General features: G+C 43.7%; 2 protein-coding genes across 14 annotated transcripts in view; one reads left to right on the top strand and one right to left on the bottom strand.

Moving 5' to 3' along the window:
• Positions 1-2,321, top strand: part of mecom (MDS1 and EVI1 complex locus) — a 129,524-nt gene extending 127,203 nt beyond the window's left edge. For all 13 annotated transcript variants that reach the window (XM_044031881.1, XM_044031880.1, XM_044031878.1 and 10 more), the window contains one exon: positions 337-2,321. In XM_044031881.1, the coding sequence (XP_043887816.1) occupies positions 337-471 (135 nt within the window). In that variant the 3' untranslated portion in view covers positions 472-2,321. The remainder of the gene's footprint in view (positions 1-336) is intronic.
• Positions 2,322-9,016: 6,695 nt separating this feature from the next.
• megf6 (multiple EGF like domains 6) overlaps positions 9,017-16,608 on the bottom strand; it is a 46,194-nt gene continuing 38,602 nt past the window's right edge. The window contains exons 30-38 of the mRNA XM_044032897.1: positions 15,500-15,631; positions 14,544-14,672; positions 14,327-14,455; positions 13,316-13,444; positions 13,081-13,209; positions 12,788-12,916; positions 11,553-11,681; positions 11,316-11,444; positions 9,017-10,972 (exon numbers count right to left, since the gene is read on the bottom strand). Coding sequence (XP_043888832.1) covers positions 10,893-10,972; positions 11,316-11,444; positions 11,553-11,681; positions 12,788-12,916; positions 13,081-13,209; positions 13,316-13,444; positions 14,327-14,455; positions 14,544-14,672; positions 15,500-15,631 — 1,115 coding nt within the window. The 3' untranslated portion in view covers positions 9,017-10,892. The remainder of the gene's footprint in view (positions 10,973-11,315; positions 11,445-11,552; positions 11,682-12,787; positions 12,917-13,080; positions 13,210-13,315; positions 13,445-14,326; positions 14,456-14,543; positions 14,673-15,499; positions 15,632-16,608) is intronic.

Here is a 16,608-nt window from a genome sequence, read left to right as displayed (position 1 = left end):
AAAAAAGTTAAAAGAATCACAAGACTTAAGAAATCACTGATGGGGATGTAACACTCACCGTCCATCTGTCGGCGCCACTGTCAATTACCAAAAAAGTCTAACTTAATTAACTTTGAGAGCTTCGCTCATTTTTGTGTTTTCTCAAATGTATTTTCAAATGTTTACACAGTCTCACAGCAGAGCCTCTTTCCAAGTCCATACAAAAACATGTACAATAACTATAAACTGTCCGCACAACATCAGCTGCATTCTTTGTATTGGAACTATGTTAACTATTGTCCCTATTTAAATAAAATTCTCCTCTATTGTACTCTGTCTTCCTCTCTCCCCCCATAGGCTTATGCCATGATGCTGTCTCTGGCTGAAAAGGACTCTCTCCACCCAGCGACCCACACCCAAGCCACTATGTGGCACAGTCTGGCACGGGCTGCTGCTGAATCCAGTGCCATCCAGTCCCTCAGCCATGTATGATTACACTCCCTCTGTGCTTTCCCTTTCACCTCTCAACCCCAAAAACCTGAGCTATGGCACTAGGGAGCCCATTACAGCGGGGCTGTCTGAGAGGGCCCCCCTGATCATCCTCAGAGTGACTGCTGAGCAGAACCACGGCCCATCTGACTGCTGAACGGTGTGATCACATTTACACACGAAGCAAGGTCACTGTCCACGCAGAACCCAACCCAAAAAACTCCAACAGATAGAAAACAAATTTGTCCCCCAGAGACCTTAAAATTGATTACATTAACACCAACCTGGATGTGGTGAAAATAACGATGCTAAACTAATAACAACTGTATTTATTCTGCTGAATTTTTTTTTGTTTTGCACAGCAAAGGCAGCTGGTGGCCATGGTAGATGGGTGTGCTCATGTATCATTGCTAGACCCCATTCATTGGCCAGCACGTACAAAGCAAGGAGGACATTTCACGCTGAAAGGGTGAGCTTGGTCGTGTCTATAAGACTGCCCGGTTTCAGCCTGGTAAGCATCACTGTGCATAAAACATAAGAACCTCTCATGTGACAAAAAAAAAAACAACTCCCTTTAACCCCCCAAACGTCTAGAGTAGTTACTCATAAATCCATGTACCTGATGATTAAAAAAAGCAAGGTTGGACTTAGCAATAGCAACCACAGTTAAGATGAAAACCTCACCGTGAAAGGACCGAGCTATGATCACTTAAATATCATGGACGTCATCAACAAAAAAAAGAAAATTTTAAAAAGTCGTACTCGTTAAAAATGAATCAGACACGTTTTCCATCTGTGTTTCCATGGCTTTGTGTGTCTGCACAATCACAGCACTGTACACAAGTGTCGACCGACTGTTCTCCACTGCACTCCATCCTGCCCGCCTGCGCTATCTGTGAAAGGATATAAATAGATTGTCTTTTTAGTGGAAGAGAAGAAAACACTTTTGTTTTACTGAGATAAGTAGCCAGTGCTGAAGTTAATTGTTGTTCTGTAAAAAGGGGGTATGTCTTCTTTTTTAAAAAAAAATCAAAAAATCCCTTGAATCCATCGGCCAACAATACCACTAAATAGCCAGAATGCTAGTCGTTAGCTTCTCCATGCTTGTGTGTCTTTCATTTTTAGACAATCATGATTTTGTTTGTTCGTTCTTTTTGTTGGTGTTGTTGTTATTTGCTGTTGTATGTTGAGAATTGTATTTATTTCTTGGCAAACTGTAGTTTGTTTACTGAATAGCACTGCTCTTAGCCCAGGTGAAGAGGAGGTTCCTCACCAGGCTATCCCAGAGTTCAAAGGGGTTTGTAGATTACATTTGAGTGCCGGATAGTATTAAACATACATTTCACTCCTTATTCTTCTAATGAAACCAGTCGATGAATAGATATTCCTTAGGGTTTTTTTTTTCTATGACAGTTTATTGATTCAGTTGTAAAAAAAAAATAAAAAATGAAAAACATAAAGAATGACTAATTAAAACAAGCCAGGTATGATTTTGTCATAAGCGCATGATTGGTCTGGTAAGATCTGTATCTGACATTTTCTACGGTTGTCTGCAAGCTTGTGTGACGTTCGGTTCATGTTAATCTCTTGTGCCAAACCTATGATAAATAACAGATTACTTTCATTTATTCTCCCGTTTTGAGGGACCAGTTTTTTTTGTTTGTTTGTTTTTGTCGTTTTGTTTATAATCGATTTTAAAAAGTAATCAGCAAGTTGAGGTACTTTGTTTTAATGCTTTCTACAATGTAACTGTTATGCATTTCAATTCAATACTGTGGGAGGAACAACTAAGAAATAAAGGACTACAATGTGGATTGACATGTCTTCCATGTTGTTTCTCCTGAAACATTTTACTCACCCTTTGTCTCCTCTTTTACCCTCACATCTACAGACTCTCTGCGATCCGTCTGGCTGCCTATCATTTTGGCAAAAACAGAGATTTATATTAAGAGACATGAGTCAGAAAACCACCTGGCGCTTGCTTCTGGCGCTCTCATGGCCTCCAAGAGCGAGAAAGAGCTTGAACTCTGGTCCTCTGTTTTTTTTTCTGCAGGCCTTGGCTCACATTGAGAGAGGGAAGCAGAGAAAAGACTGGAGAGGGCCTGAATGTGGTAGTGGGAGCGGAGGCAGGAATGTGTCCTCTTTATTTGTGTCCGTTTGTGGGGCATGATGGATGAGGTGGGTAGATGTGATGACCTGGCTCATCGCTCAAACGCTCAATAAGAGTCCCATCCTGCAGCAGGCCTCCCCATCCGGCACCCCCCTCTGTCATTTCTGCCAGCCGACGTGGGCGGACATTGTGGCTGGGAGGGTTGGAGGTTCAGCGACTCCATTGTCCGGCAAGTAGCTTGGGTGGGGGGTTGGAGAATTGGGCATGACAGTGAAGATGGCTGGCGCTGACACTCCACATTTACAGTGCTCTTGGCACCCCTAATGGATGGGGTGTTTTCTTAGGGCTTGTTGTCGGCCCTTGAGGCTCCGTGGGGCGTCCAGCTTTGATGAGGTCACGGGGGGTCACACGGTGTTGATGAGGTCAGCATGGGTCGTCCAGCTTTGATGAGGTCAGTTGCAGTGGTGGTAGTGATGGCGCAGGCCAGGACCATAATGGAGTGGCGAGGATAAATTTGTGTGAATTTGGCCACCTGTACTATTGTGGACTAATTGAAGCTTTATGTGAATGTGTTTGTACGATGCAACAGTGTCATCTTCCTCAAGGATTTGTTAAGCTCGTACCATATCTGCAGTGGAAACTACCTGTGAATGTAAGGCTAAAACAGGAGTAACTCACTGCACCAACAGAAAGATCTTACCTCCCTCTTTCTGTAACCATGCCAGGGTGATAGAAGCAAAAACTGTCCCTCACAATGACAGTGTCACTCCACACCACTGCTCTGTGTACTGTATGCACCAAAGCTTTTATCATATACGTGTAAGGGAAGTTTATTTCTTTAATGTTTATTTCTGATTTCCACCACAAACCCGATCGCTGGAGTGAATGTTTCTTGCTTAGAGTCAAGCACGAGTCATCCTATATATGAATTCAGTAAATATGATCCTCCAACGACTAACTCCATAGCCACACAAACCATCTTAGATTACAATAATCCAACAAAAATACATTGGAACATTAAAAACACGGTTCTAAAATAGAAAATAGCAGGACTGAAAACCCAAAACATGATAATCTACCTCAACTTCCCTTCCAAGAACATTCAGTATTATCAGTATACGACTACCAATTATGGTTAAGCGAGCACTGACCAACCTAACATATGGATTGAGGAGTGTGGCTTTCCCAGAATGCCGCAGCTTTTAAAAGAACAGGTCAGAAGAAAATAAAGACAAAGAAGACGAGAACAAAGAAAGACAGGAAGGGAAAATGTAAAGCGCTTGGGCAATTCATTCTGGATTGGAGCAGCAAACATTCAGGACAGAAAACAAAGGGCACAGGCAGCCTCACTAAACTCAGTGCCTCGAGCTACATCCTGATGTGGATGATGGCTCCGCCCAGAACACAGTCACAGCCGGTCTCTTCTTCATCGCCTGCCACAGCTGCTTTGCCCACCACAGCCACAATGCCTGCCCAGGGGTCACAGCAACACACAACAGCTCAATCCAAACCTCAGTAAGAGAGTCAGGCACACAAATCAGACCTAAGATGGGTTCACCACCCATTACAGACCCTCAATGAGACCTCCAGTTTAAGGGAGACCGCAGCCCACATCAGACCTGACACGGCACCATCTTCAGAGGAAGAGCCCACCATCACAATCAGAACACTTAATTGATTCTTAGGCAGGAATTGTATGTGTTATATTTACTCCTAGTTCAGCGGATAAACATCAGAAGAGATTATGTGCTTGCGACCCTTTAACTTTAACAAATAAATATTACTGAGTAAAGGAAAGTGGATGTAACGAGATCGGTTGTGTGTCTGTCAGACACTCTTTTAATATCAACACCACACAGTGTGAAGCCAAGATATCAGACCTTGACAGTGCAATTCAGCTGTTTTTGTGCGTGCCGTCCCAAGTATTCAAGCTGTTGAACTTTGACTTATTTTGTGCGTGTGTTGTGTTTTCTTCTAGGGCTGGAACAGATGGTGTCAGGTTTGTTGTCATTTAATACAAACACGATGTAATCACGGGTGTTGGGCCTGGAGTTTCACACAACTGACACATAGGTCCTCCTATTTGTCATGTCAAAATCAATATCCAATGTGTGTGTGGGGGGGGGAGCAGGTGAAAATATTGAACCAGTTTTTGATTCCCTCCTCAAATTGATATTGAAAAACCCTTGTCCATGTGAAAAACACTTAAAAACACAGTTTTTAACATTTACTTGGTTAAGAAAAAAAAAAAAAGCTTTGTTTTTGGCCTCCATTAACTCCTCATGGGAACATCTGACTTTTTAGTGGCTCAATACTCCACCACAGACATCAGCTGGTGACTGTGTGTGTGTGAGAAGCTTGGTGCTGAGAAGACGGCGCACAATGGGTTTCTGCAGAGTTGAAAACAGCTGCTTGCTCGGGTGAGGAACAATGCTCCAAGAGTGTGAAGAGTGAACCGAAACAATAAAGTTTCTGTCCGCAAAACCAAAACAATGACCCGAAAAACTGTAAAAGTAGCCGAGAACTGCACAGTCACATGCACATTCTGTTATTTTGTCACTACAGGGCCACCCTACTCACATAGCGCATGCTAATTTGAACCATTGTTATCTTATTAAAAGAAAACCCTTAGGTAGTTTCAACTTAAGTGATAATTAAGATTATCTATGTTCTTAAAAATAATGAGAACAACCTTTTATTTATCCTTTATTTATCCAGGAAGGTCCCACAAGATCTCTTCTTCCACAGAGTCCTGGAGTCAAAATAGCAGCACAAATAGTAGAAATAGTGACAGAGACAAAACAACTTCTGATACAAATCTCACAACATAATATAAAAGCTAAAGGGAAGTAGTTAAAGGAGAGTAAAATAAAAAGAGAGACATAATAAAGTAAAGTGCAGAAGTATACAGGCCATACCAACAAGATCCTTCATCTGAACCCCTCAGAAAGACAAACAATGCATTATTCTGCAGGTCCAATAAATAAAACAGCTCTTAACCAACTGTTTACAAAGCTTTTAACAAACACCAATAACATATCTGGGAATGAATTTGGCAGAGAGCCTTTGTCACCACCCCTCACTGACCATAGTTTACCCCCGTGTCATTTTAAATTGCCCAAGTAATTACATCACCTGCAGTACGTGAAGAACTTCCCCCGGACAGAAATCTAAAATCCGCTTCATGAAAGAACACCCAATGATTATTATGAATAGACAGCAGCAGACATAATGCCATTGTACTGTATGTGGGCGGTGAGGTGGTGAGAAGAGGGCACCCCAGTGAGTTTGGCAGCTTCGCAGTTTTTTTACGGCCGTGCATGTGTGGGTTTGATCAGTGTTGATTAGCTCATGCCAATGTCACCCATGTATCCTCTCACACTTAATCAACACGTTGGGACAAGTTATTGCCGTCATTAACCCTCAGCTTCTCATAAAGGGCTCAGTGTGTATTGAAGTGTGGCTGGCAGGGCCTGTGTGTGTGTGTGTGTGTGTGTGTGTGCTGGGTGGGCACACCGTGGGCAGTGCTTGGTGGAGCTCAGAGCCACTCAGCTAATGGGGCAGCTGGCACAGCCTCAGAATCCATCAGGCCTCATTACAGCTCCTGTTCAGCCACTGTCCACTTTTTTCTTACCTCCCCTCCCTTCCCTCGGTCCTCACCCCAACCCTCCCTTCCTTTCCTCTGCCACTCGTCCACACACCCAGCCCCTGTGTGGCATCTAACTGCCCCTCGCCGCTCACGAGAACATACATCAAGGCCCCAGAGAGGAGCGCTATCACAGCTGGCAGCTCTCACGCTGATTGACTTGGCACCCGTGCTGACTCAGACGCCAGGGGAAACATTTTCACAGAGGCAGGCATGGACTGGGTGTGGGAGTGGAGCTTTCAGTGAGGGATGGGGGTGTAAAGGTGGCTGATATGGAGTGGTACTTGCAAACAGTTGGCACAAGTGAGAAGTGTGTTTTGCTCTATCTGGCGGTGGCCCACAAATCATCACACCGAGTTCTGTTGTGTTTACAATAATGGTAGCACCTCCTCTGTCGGTGTCCTCCCTTGCGCGTGTGTGTGTGTACCAGTATTACCCATGTCCTGGGGACCTAAATCTGTTCACACAGTCATACAATGCGGACTTGTCTTCCTTATGGGACAAAAAGCAAGTCCCCATAATGTAAATTATTAGATTTTGTGAGGTGAAGACATGTTGCATGGTTAGGATGAAGGTACGGTCGCATTTTGCTTTGTATTACTAGAATAGGGGTAGTATTTTTGAAAAAATGTGCTGCCCAACCTCAGCTTCCCTGAGTTTCTTTTTTTTTTGTTACATGCCCACTAGTGACACGTGGTCCTGTTAGGCCAGTAATAGTTATGGTGAAGGTAAGTCTGCAGGAAATGTCATGGAAAACAGACTGTGTGTGTGTGTTACAGGCCTTTTAGACTTTTCTTCCCCTTCTCTACCTTCTCCCGCAGAGTAGTTTCCTTTGATTTTCTCCCTCATTAATGGACATTCGGCAACAGACCAGGACAGAGCAGAGCAGCTGTGGACAAGGTTTTCAAATGTTGAGTCTCATCAGGACAGGCGTTGTTGAGTTATTGGAATCATCGCATTCTTTGCTCATGGATCATCGTGCATCAGATATGAAAGTAGCTCATCAGGCCTTCAGCTCCACATAACAGAGAGTGTATACAGCAGTTTAGGGTCATAAATATATAAATATGCATCAGTATTAGACATTATGTATTTAGATCAAGAGACACTTTCACTCTCTTTTCCCTTATGAGCACCATCCAGTGGTTGAAATGGCGATGTACACCTTCCTTCAATCACACATTTACACTGCACCAAGTAATAAAATAAACATAAAAATTCAACTTACAACATAGAAATTGTCATTTTGTTGAAAGATTTCATACTTTTCGGGGTCAGAGAAGGAGATTCATCTAAACCCAGGATGACTTCTGTTCACCACACAGACTCCAGAGTGTGGGAGAGTTCGTTGATACAAATCTTGATGCGGCCTCAACATTTAGCATTTATTTTTCCAGGCAACAACCAAACAAATGGTGCAGGACGTGTTGAAATGGTTTTCCCCTTCATTCCTTTATCTGAGCCGACAGCTTTGTCAGCTGGAGTTCAAAAACGCCACGGTCTTCTGGGAGATCTGGTTCAACGCAGAGGGGCAGAAATTATCTCTGGGATGTGGAGCTATGGCAGTAAAGTGATAGAATCTCTTTAGCAAAGAGTGGCGTGCGCGTAATTACAGCCAAAAAGTACCCATGATGCGATCTCACCTTTTACGGGCTATTTCATCACTGATTTCCTGCACTCCTCTCTCTTTCTCTCTCTCCCTCTCTCACTCCATTTAAGCCAGCACACATACAACAGTAGGCCTTTTTTCCCCCCTCATATTTTTTCATGCACTTGTAATAAAACAAAAGTGGCTTCCTAAGTATAGAGGTAATTTAAGTCTATCAAAAACCATGTCCGCATCTGTTTCTTTTCCAATTAGCTTCTTCTTTTTTCTTCTTTTAAAAGCCAAAAAACTTCTAGCATTTTAATGTCCTCTCACATGCCAGCTCCTCATTTGTGGCACTGCTCTCTGCTGTGGCACCCGGCATTAAATGTGCGGAGGCCTGATCCAGCGGTGCAGTGGCCACCCAGCAGTCTGTGGATGGATGGCCTCTCTGGGCCTGTTTGACTGGAAACAGGTGTGTGTCATCTGAAGATGAAGGCCCGGCCGATAAACATTATTGGAGAACATCTGCTGCTTGTCACAACACGGGGCGAGCTGCAGCAACCCCCCCATCCATCAGCCACACCGGAGAGAGGGTGGTGGTGGGGGTGCTCCATCCTTTTCCGTCGGGCCCGTTCACCCATCACTCACCTCGGGGATGCTGGATACCGGGGTGTGCGTGTTTGGTCCCGACACCTGCCGGACCACAGCCACTTCTGACCGATAAAAGAGAAAATGCTCCAGCGCACATGACAAATGCTTCAGGGATAGCACTCTCTCTTCTTCTGACACACAACAGGCAGAAACACACATCTCACACCAGCGTTGTACACAGCTCAGGTGCCTTATACGCCTATCAGGCAGGCAGACATGGCCTTAATGCTTGACCCCTCTCGGGCTGATGAGAGATGCCTGGTAGTAGCCTCACACAAAAACACACACCGACATATCCACACACTCATGATCCCATAGGTCTCTATGACAGCTGGAACCTCTCTCCTCCATTCCTTACTGTTTCCCTTCACCCCGACACAGCTCGGGCTTCATACGAATCCACACCTTGCAATGATGCATTCATAAGTCACAAATGGAGGATAACATGTCCCTGAATGTTTTCATACTTCATTTCTTTCATTGCTCTTCTCCTCTTTGTTGTGGTTCAAACGCAATCATCGAGGAAACAAAAGGACAACACCAAGAAAACGTAAAAAAAGAATGTTTTTATCAAATCAAACAAAATGGTTCAATGTCGCGCCGTTGACGCCGCACAACTGATAAATGACCTGAGAAATAATACACACAAAACTCCTGTTAGAGTTTGTCCATCAAATGATCTGCACATGTACAATAACTGACCACAGCGGTGATACTGGACTTGTAATCTCATGCTGTGGTGAGTGTGAACACGGATGTTCGCGTATTAATATCATTTCTTTCTGAGAGACTCTGCATCTTCAGCTGTGAATCACGATTCAGGGCCGCTCACACAGATTTGAAACAAGTGCAAACATTGCCTGCAGTATTTTGCGACCAACACACTGCTCTACGACCAAGAAATCGGTAATTAATGTCGATAAAAAGAAATGTGGTACTAACACTGGTCATAATATTGTTAAGCGATAACTAAAAAGTTGGCGTATGAGAAAATAAATAAGAATTCCTCTAAAGATTCCCAATTAATCAGTTTAGAATAAATCAAAGATGCAGTGTTTAAAAGCCATCAGGAGTATGAATATATAATTTGAAAAGTCTTTAAAAATGACTTTATTATAATTTGATGAACTTGATTTACATCCAAAAATGTGCATTGTAAACCTGCAGCATTTTTATGTGGCTCTGCAATAGTCTGGAAACCTGCACGCAGTGTATCTGCCTCTCCCCATTGTCAGTTGGGATTGGCTCAGCCTCACCCACAGACCATCAAAATGAATGAATGAATGAATATGTGTTTACTGATAGTTCACTGGGACCTTTGCACTTCTTTGTGCAGAATGATGTTTGTCTTTTCGAGCTGTTCAAAGCTGCTCTGTGCTCAGATACGATTAATGATCAAGATGTGCTAACGTCATGGAAAATGTTCTATAGACTGTATAAAAGAAAAGTGGACATCGCCTTCAGGCCAATGCAAGAGTAAAAAATACACTGAAGAGCCACCATTATGTTCCCATTTAGAGGGAAATAGAAGATAAATGACGGCACATAGGAGTGGACACCAGTGCGACTGACAGCTGGTATCGCCCAATAGGAGCCTGATTGCCGGTGACATCTCTCAGCTTCCGTTTGCAAAAGGAAGCCTAGCTGAGGTAAGTTATAACTTTATACAATTATTCCTTAAAGCTGAGTATTTTATACATCTTAAAGTATGTATCAAAGAAAGTCCCACATTTAAACGTTAACCAAAACCCTCTGCTTCAACATTTTATGGCTCCTCTGTTTTACTACACTGTTGGAGGTCACATGCCTGCAGCCGGCGTACTGTATGTGTGGCGTTACACTTTTACATCACCCATTAATTTCCAAATCTGTTTTAGACACGTTTAATTTAAACCAAAAATATGCCTGGCATGCCGTTGTGCTACACACCACCGTCAAGTCTTATTTTATGGACGCTAACAGAAAACGCTAAGTGTTGGTAGGAGATGTAAAAGCTCTCTGGTTACAGGAGAGCCTGCGATTCAGTCACATGTCTTGTGCAAACATCCATAAGAAAGAAACTAAACCCTTAACAACTCATTAAATGTCAAACTGGAAACCAAATTAGGAATAGGAACAGATGTGAAGCAGGTAGTCTGTGAAACCCTGGACTTTAAATCTTATGGTGTGGGGTAGGTTTAGAGTTCATGGTCCTCTGAGGGCCCCTCACATGTCAGGATCACTGTTTGATAACCTTGTCTCAGCGATGATGAGTATGCTGCAGTGTAAGTGTGATAGACTGCCAGTAAAGTCTGACAGCTGGGTACCAGGTCCGCAACAAATGACGTAGTTTTACCCACACCACTTTGACAAGGATGATCTCAGAAATGCTCCACACAGACAAACCCTGTGTTCAAATGTCCGGTCAGGAGTCAGCGCCTCTGCTCGGGTTATGTGATTTTGCTGCCCGCTCTTCTCTTTCTCTGGGACATGGAGAAGTTCAACAGTCTGGGGGTTTGATGTAGCGGCGCTGAAAAGAGGAGGGAAAAAAACCAAAAGAAACGGAGAAGACATCAGCACTATTTGAAAATCAAAAGCAAATGTTCTGGGGTTTGTGGAGGCGAAATAACTGGTGCGTGGTCTCCCGTGTGCTTGGCTTTGAGGAGGTGAAACGAAGACAGCCTCAAGTCTGGCTCCATGCTGGGCGCAGATTAAAATAACTGTCATGAGACAGGAACAGCTATTGAGGGAGACAGGGTGACACGCAGAGTGATGGGGCTCAGCCTCTCACACTTCATGACTTTCACTAAAGCTGCTTCAGCTTTACAGACTGTGTGTGTGTGTGTGTGTGTGTGTGTGTGTATTAGGAATACCTTCACTACATGTGGGGCCCAGCCAGGTGAGAGGACACAGACATCGCCCATTCAGCCCATCACAGCGGACCCCACGGGAGCACTGGCATGGCAGGGAGCAGTCAGGGCCGAAATGATCCCCACCACACTCTGACAGAGTGCAGAGGATTGAGGGATTTAGAAATATGACAAAAATGAATGAAAAACATGTGTTTCCTAAATGTCAGTAACATGAATATAATTCATAATGTCATCTACCTTTCTCACATCTCTCTCCTGTCCTTCCAGGGGGACAGAGGCAGCGTCCAGTCACTGGGTCACACGGGGCCTCACCGGCACAGTTACACGACTCTGCACAGCTCAGTCCGAAGACGCCAGGCTCACAACCTGAAAACAACAACAACACACAGACGTAGTAGGAACCACGACAAGAGGGAGGACAGCTCAACTGATGACAGGTAATGATGGGAGTGTCCCTCTATAGTAAACGATGTGTCCTTCCACAACAATCTGTCTAATCTGACAAACAATACTATCAGACCTGACTGGGGCAGCATGTGTGTGTACACATCAGGTTTTTTTGAGCAGTTCAGTCAAAATTGAACCAGTTTGCAGCCATTTCACTTTATTAGATTCAGTGTGTCTTGATGTAAAACAAACCACTTCCTGTGTGCAGCGCTGGAATGTCGCCGGGATAACACAAGATCTAAAGACTGAGAGAGAGGGAGAGATGTGGAGCTGATAGGATTAATCGCAATGGTTTGGACTAATTTTACATTAGTTTGAATGTTTGAAGAGATTATTTACTTTTGTTTTTCAAAGTTAATAGAAAGATATCACTTATTTATCTGTTTGCTTTGTCACAAAAATGATCGGTTAAAGCACTTAAATGAGCAACATTCACTTTCCTCTTCTTCCAGACAGTGAGATGGTTTACATGTGAAAACACAAGACCACACACACACACACACACACACACACACACACACGTAGCTGTGCACAATTACACAATTAAGGAACAAAGCAAAAGCGGATTGACTTTAACACAGAAGTGCTTTTGTAATGAGAAAACGTGCACACACACACACACACACAGATTGAGCTAGGTCTGTCTGTCTGTCTGTCTGTCTGTCTGTAGCTGCCTTATAACTGCTCTGCAATGCACAGTCAAATCTCCTGCTGAGACTGAAGTGGCCGTTTAGGCGCTCACGCTGCGGCTGAGAGCCCCGCGAGCAGGCAGGAGGGCACCACGATGTAACAGGAAAGCATTAAGCAGCCAGGAAACACCTGTATCTCATCAAATACCAAGCCTGTCTGCCTACCTGCCAACCCATCTGTCTGTCTATCTGTCTGCCTGCCTGCCAGAACACCCATAAATGTATTTCATTTTTTTAATAAGCACACAACACTGCAACTGTGAGCATGACAGTGTGTCCGTCTTACTGGAGAACTGGAGATGTTGCTCCGCACCTCTGATGCTTGGATGTACTCACCTCTTTGACACTGGGAGCCATAGTAGCCCGGTGGACATATGCATTGTCCTGTTGCGTGGTCACACATCTGACCCACTTTGCAGTCACAGCTTTGGCCACAATTCAAACCAAAAAACCCCGACGTGCATTCTGGGTAAAATACAAGGAACAGAACTTAGCTTAGCAAGTCTTCGAAAGGCTCATGATTAAATATGGACCTGTAATCATACTCATGTCAGTGTTTATTCAAGAGGAAACATAAAAATCTGAATGATTCCCCATGAATATAGTATTATAAGTAAGGGTTTGCATACTGTGTTGACAGGAGGGGCCGTAGTATCCAGCAGCACATCTGCAGGTGCCAGTGAAGCGGTCACAAGTCCCGTTGTTGAGACACGGACAGTCGTGTGCACAATCGAGCCCATATTTTCCGCGTGAACAGGCTAAACACACACAGAAAGAGAGAGACACGCAGTATGTGAAGCTGTCAGTAAACTAACTGTTGTTTTTTCCAATGCCATTTTTGGGCCAGTATTGTTGTGTCCGTACCTCTGTCACAACTCGGTCCAGTCCAGCCCAGTCCACATTTGCAGGATCCGTCAACAGGGTCACACTGGCCTTCATTCTGACAGCTGCATGTATTTCTGCACTGAAGGCCATAGCGTCCTCTCAGACAAGCTGGGGACACGATCGTCAGGAAACATCAGAACAAGACGAGCACTACAAAACCACATTCCTATTTATTTAAGCAACAGTTCATTAAAGTAGTCTAATTTGGCACTGATACAAAAGAATAATCATGCTTCTTCGGGTAATTTAGATTGGGAACACAATAAGCAAGCTGTCTTTGATTTCCCTGTTTATTTATTTGCTTCCTTTCCAGATCCAGCGATACGGAAGACAGAGAACAAGCTACTTATAGGTCTCTGTAAACATTCAACAAGAGGGACTTAATAGGTGGTGAGTCCAAGTACATGCAGAAGGCAAAAAAGGACAACATTCAGCAAAAGGAGTCCTGGAAAGCCCCACACTTGTAATCCAGCTGAATTGCTGATAAAGGAGGAGATTACAAAACTCTGTATCTGTTTGGCGCGAAAAAAAAATAAAGAATAAATCTCTGTGATCGTCAGTGGCCTCAGACTGAAGGAAATGAAGAATCTGTTACTTAAATATACAGTGAAAATGTTGAAAAATACACACTCATTTTAGCGGTTGATTCTCACTTTCCAGTTAGGTCCGCTATTTCTGAAGAACTCATTAGGGCCAGTGATTCCCAGTGATGCATGTCAGCCTCAGTGGTGACTCTTTATATGCTCCAGAGATTGGCTTAAGATAAAAGGCCGACTACAAACAAAGTTTGATGTCTATCTCGAAAGCTGAATGATGAATTGGCGCTCGCAATTTAGTAGATAGTCATTTCTTCTTGTCCTCAAAAGTGCAACTTGAACTCTATGTTAAATAGTCATACACTTTCAGCTTAACTTTATTTAAGTTGTTAACAAACTTAAATAAGGATTTCTGTGTGAGAGCTTACCAGTCAGTTAAAAATCACAGAGTTACCTTGTTGACAAGACTGTCCCACTCTACCAGGTGCACAGATGCACCTCCCAGTTGCTGAGTGGCACTGTCCTCCTTCCCTGCAGGAGCACAGCTTAGCACAGTCCTTCCCATAATACCCACTTGGACAACCTGCAAAAGAGAAAAAAACAAACCCGCCTTAAGTCACAAAAAAACTGTGCATCAAAAGGTCTTCATCATGTAATGATAGTAAAGGTACTTGTGCTGCAGTCCGCTCCTATGAAGCCAGGAGGACAGTAGCAAGTTCCAGTCCTGAAGTCACAGCGACCGCCGTTAGTGCAGCTGCATCTGGACTTACAGTTTGGCCCAAAGGTCCCGGCTCGACATCCTGGACACAAAAAGCAATGAAGACAAGAAAAAGTACAGGTAAGCACTGGCCATTACATCACACGAGAGAGAGAGAGGCCACCAATCATTTTATTTAGTTTGAGTATAGTAAATGTCGGCAACTTTATGGGAATTAAACCATGTTTGTCATTGAAGGTGTACTTCCTTTCATTCATCCTGGATTCATTTAGACTTGCAGGAGTAAGTTTGAGGGTGATGACTCGTGCGGGAATTATGGTTATAAATCAAATTTGCACATTTTTGTGTTACAACCAGATAGTGCCATTACTGATTTATTGCTTGTGGAAGAATTCTCAAAACTGTAAGACAATTATCAAGTAAATCAAATGAGCTTCACATGTTATCGTCAATGCTCCCTTTGACATCCTCGTCACAAAACGCAATGAAGGAAAGGAAACTGTCATATTTTTTTTAGGTTATACACAGTTGCCAGAGCTAAGAAGAATGGTTTGTTTTGTGCCTTTCTGCATGGAGTTTACATGTTCTCCCTGTGTGTGTGGTTTCAATCCTCCCACAGTCCAGAAACATGCAGATTTGGGGATTAGGCCAATTGGACACTCTAAATTGATCAAAGGTGTGAGAGTGGATGGTTGTGTGTCTCTATGTGGGCCTGTGATGGACTGTGACCCGCCTTTCACCCTATGTCAGCTGGGACTGGCGGTAGAAAAGGGATGGATTAGTTTTGTTTTGTGTAAGGGTGAAATGATAGTAATAGAGTGTCATAATTCTATGGAAATCTACAGTTTGGGCTAATCTGTACTCATTTCCCGGTCCACACTGACACGAGACACAACACAGTTTACTTACGCAGCTCACAGTGTGTCCCAGAGTAACCAGGTAAGCAGCTACATTTCCCCGTCACAGGATGACACTGTTCCTGGTCACCTGAGCACTGGCACAGCTGGCCGCACATGTGTCCAAACATGCCAGCAGGACATGCTAAGATTCAGAAACACGTGACATACAACAGAAGGGAATGACAACATGACGGTGAACTGCATTGCACACTGTTTAATTAATCGAGCAGAGCAGACACAACCTGAACTCCCAACAACTTTCCCTGGTGCCCAAACCCAGATGGATGCACAGAGACATTCTTTCACACACTCTTGCTCCGTACATACGTATACACTCATCACAATAACGAATGGAGTCCACAGACAATCAGTCACAGCGAACAAGATGAATCTGTGAACCGAACATGTTTTCGGGTGAGACCACAACACTCAGCTACTCAATCAGGCAGCAGCAGGCAGCGTAGGGGACAGATAAGAAAGGACTCCAGACTAAAGAGGCAATTACGGCGCTGTCATTATGCATGTCTGCCTTCCAAAAGCCCTTATCCGCCACCGAGGAGACAAAAACAATGCCTTCTGTTTTACTTGGCAACCGGTGTGTAACATTTATCAGATGTCTGGGGAGTGTGTGAGGAGAGGAAGGGAGCTAGAAGAGCGAGGGGAGTCGCGGAGCTGCTCGTATACAGTTCTAAAGGGTATAGTCTAAATAATGGAACATTAGCATAAAGTGCTGTGACAGTGAGGCTTTAGTGCTGGTGTGGAATACATTTCCTGGAATGTAATAAATGTTAATCTTTCCCAGGAGGAACGACGAGGAAAAGGGAAAATTTAATTAGTATTAACAGAAGGATCCTCCCTGATCAGTTCAATCCCATGATGCATTTTTTCCTCCTGATGAAAGTGGTGCATTGTGGTGTGACAGTGTTTCTATCAGAGGGGCATTCGTGTCAGCCAAATGGTTTTAAATGCATGACAGTGATGTTATCTGGGTGCCAAGGCTTTCTCAATAACCAGTTATACTGTAGATAAAATCATTTGGGAGATTTAACAAACAAATTCAAAGCAGCTGTTTACCATTAATGCTCTTGTACGTGGGATTTCAGGGGCTTTTACTGGCCA

This window comes from Solea senegalensis, linkage group LG8 (assembly GCF_019176455.1).
Source record: "Solea senegalensis isolate Sse05_10M linkage group LG8, IFAPA_SoseM_1, whole genome shotgun sequence".
Lineage (NCBI taxonomy): Eukaryota > Metazoa > Chordata > Actinopteri > Pleuronectiformes > Soleidae > Solea > Solea senegalensis.
This window is presented reverse-complemented; position numbering and strand designations above follow the sequence as displayed.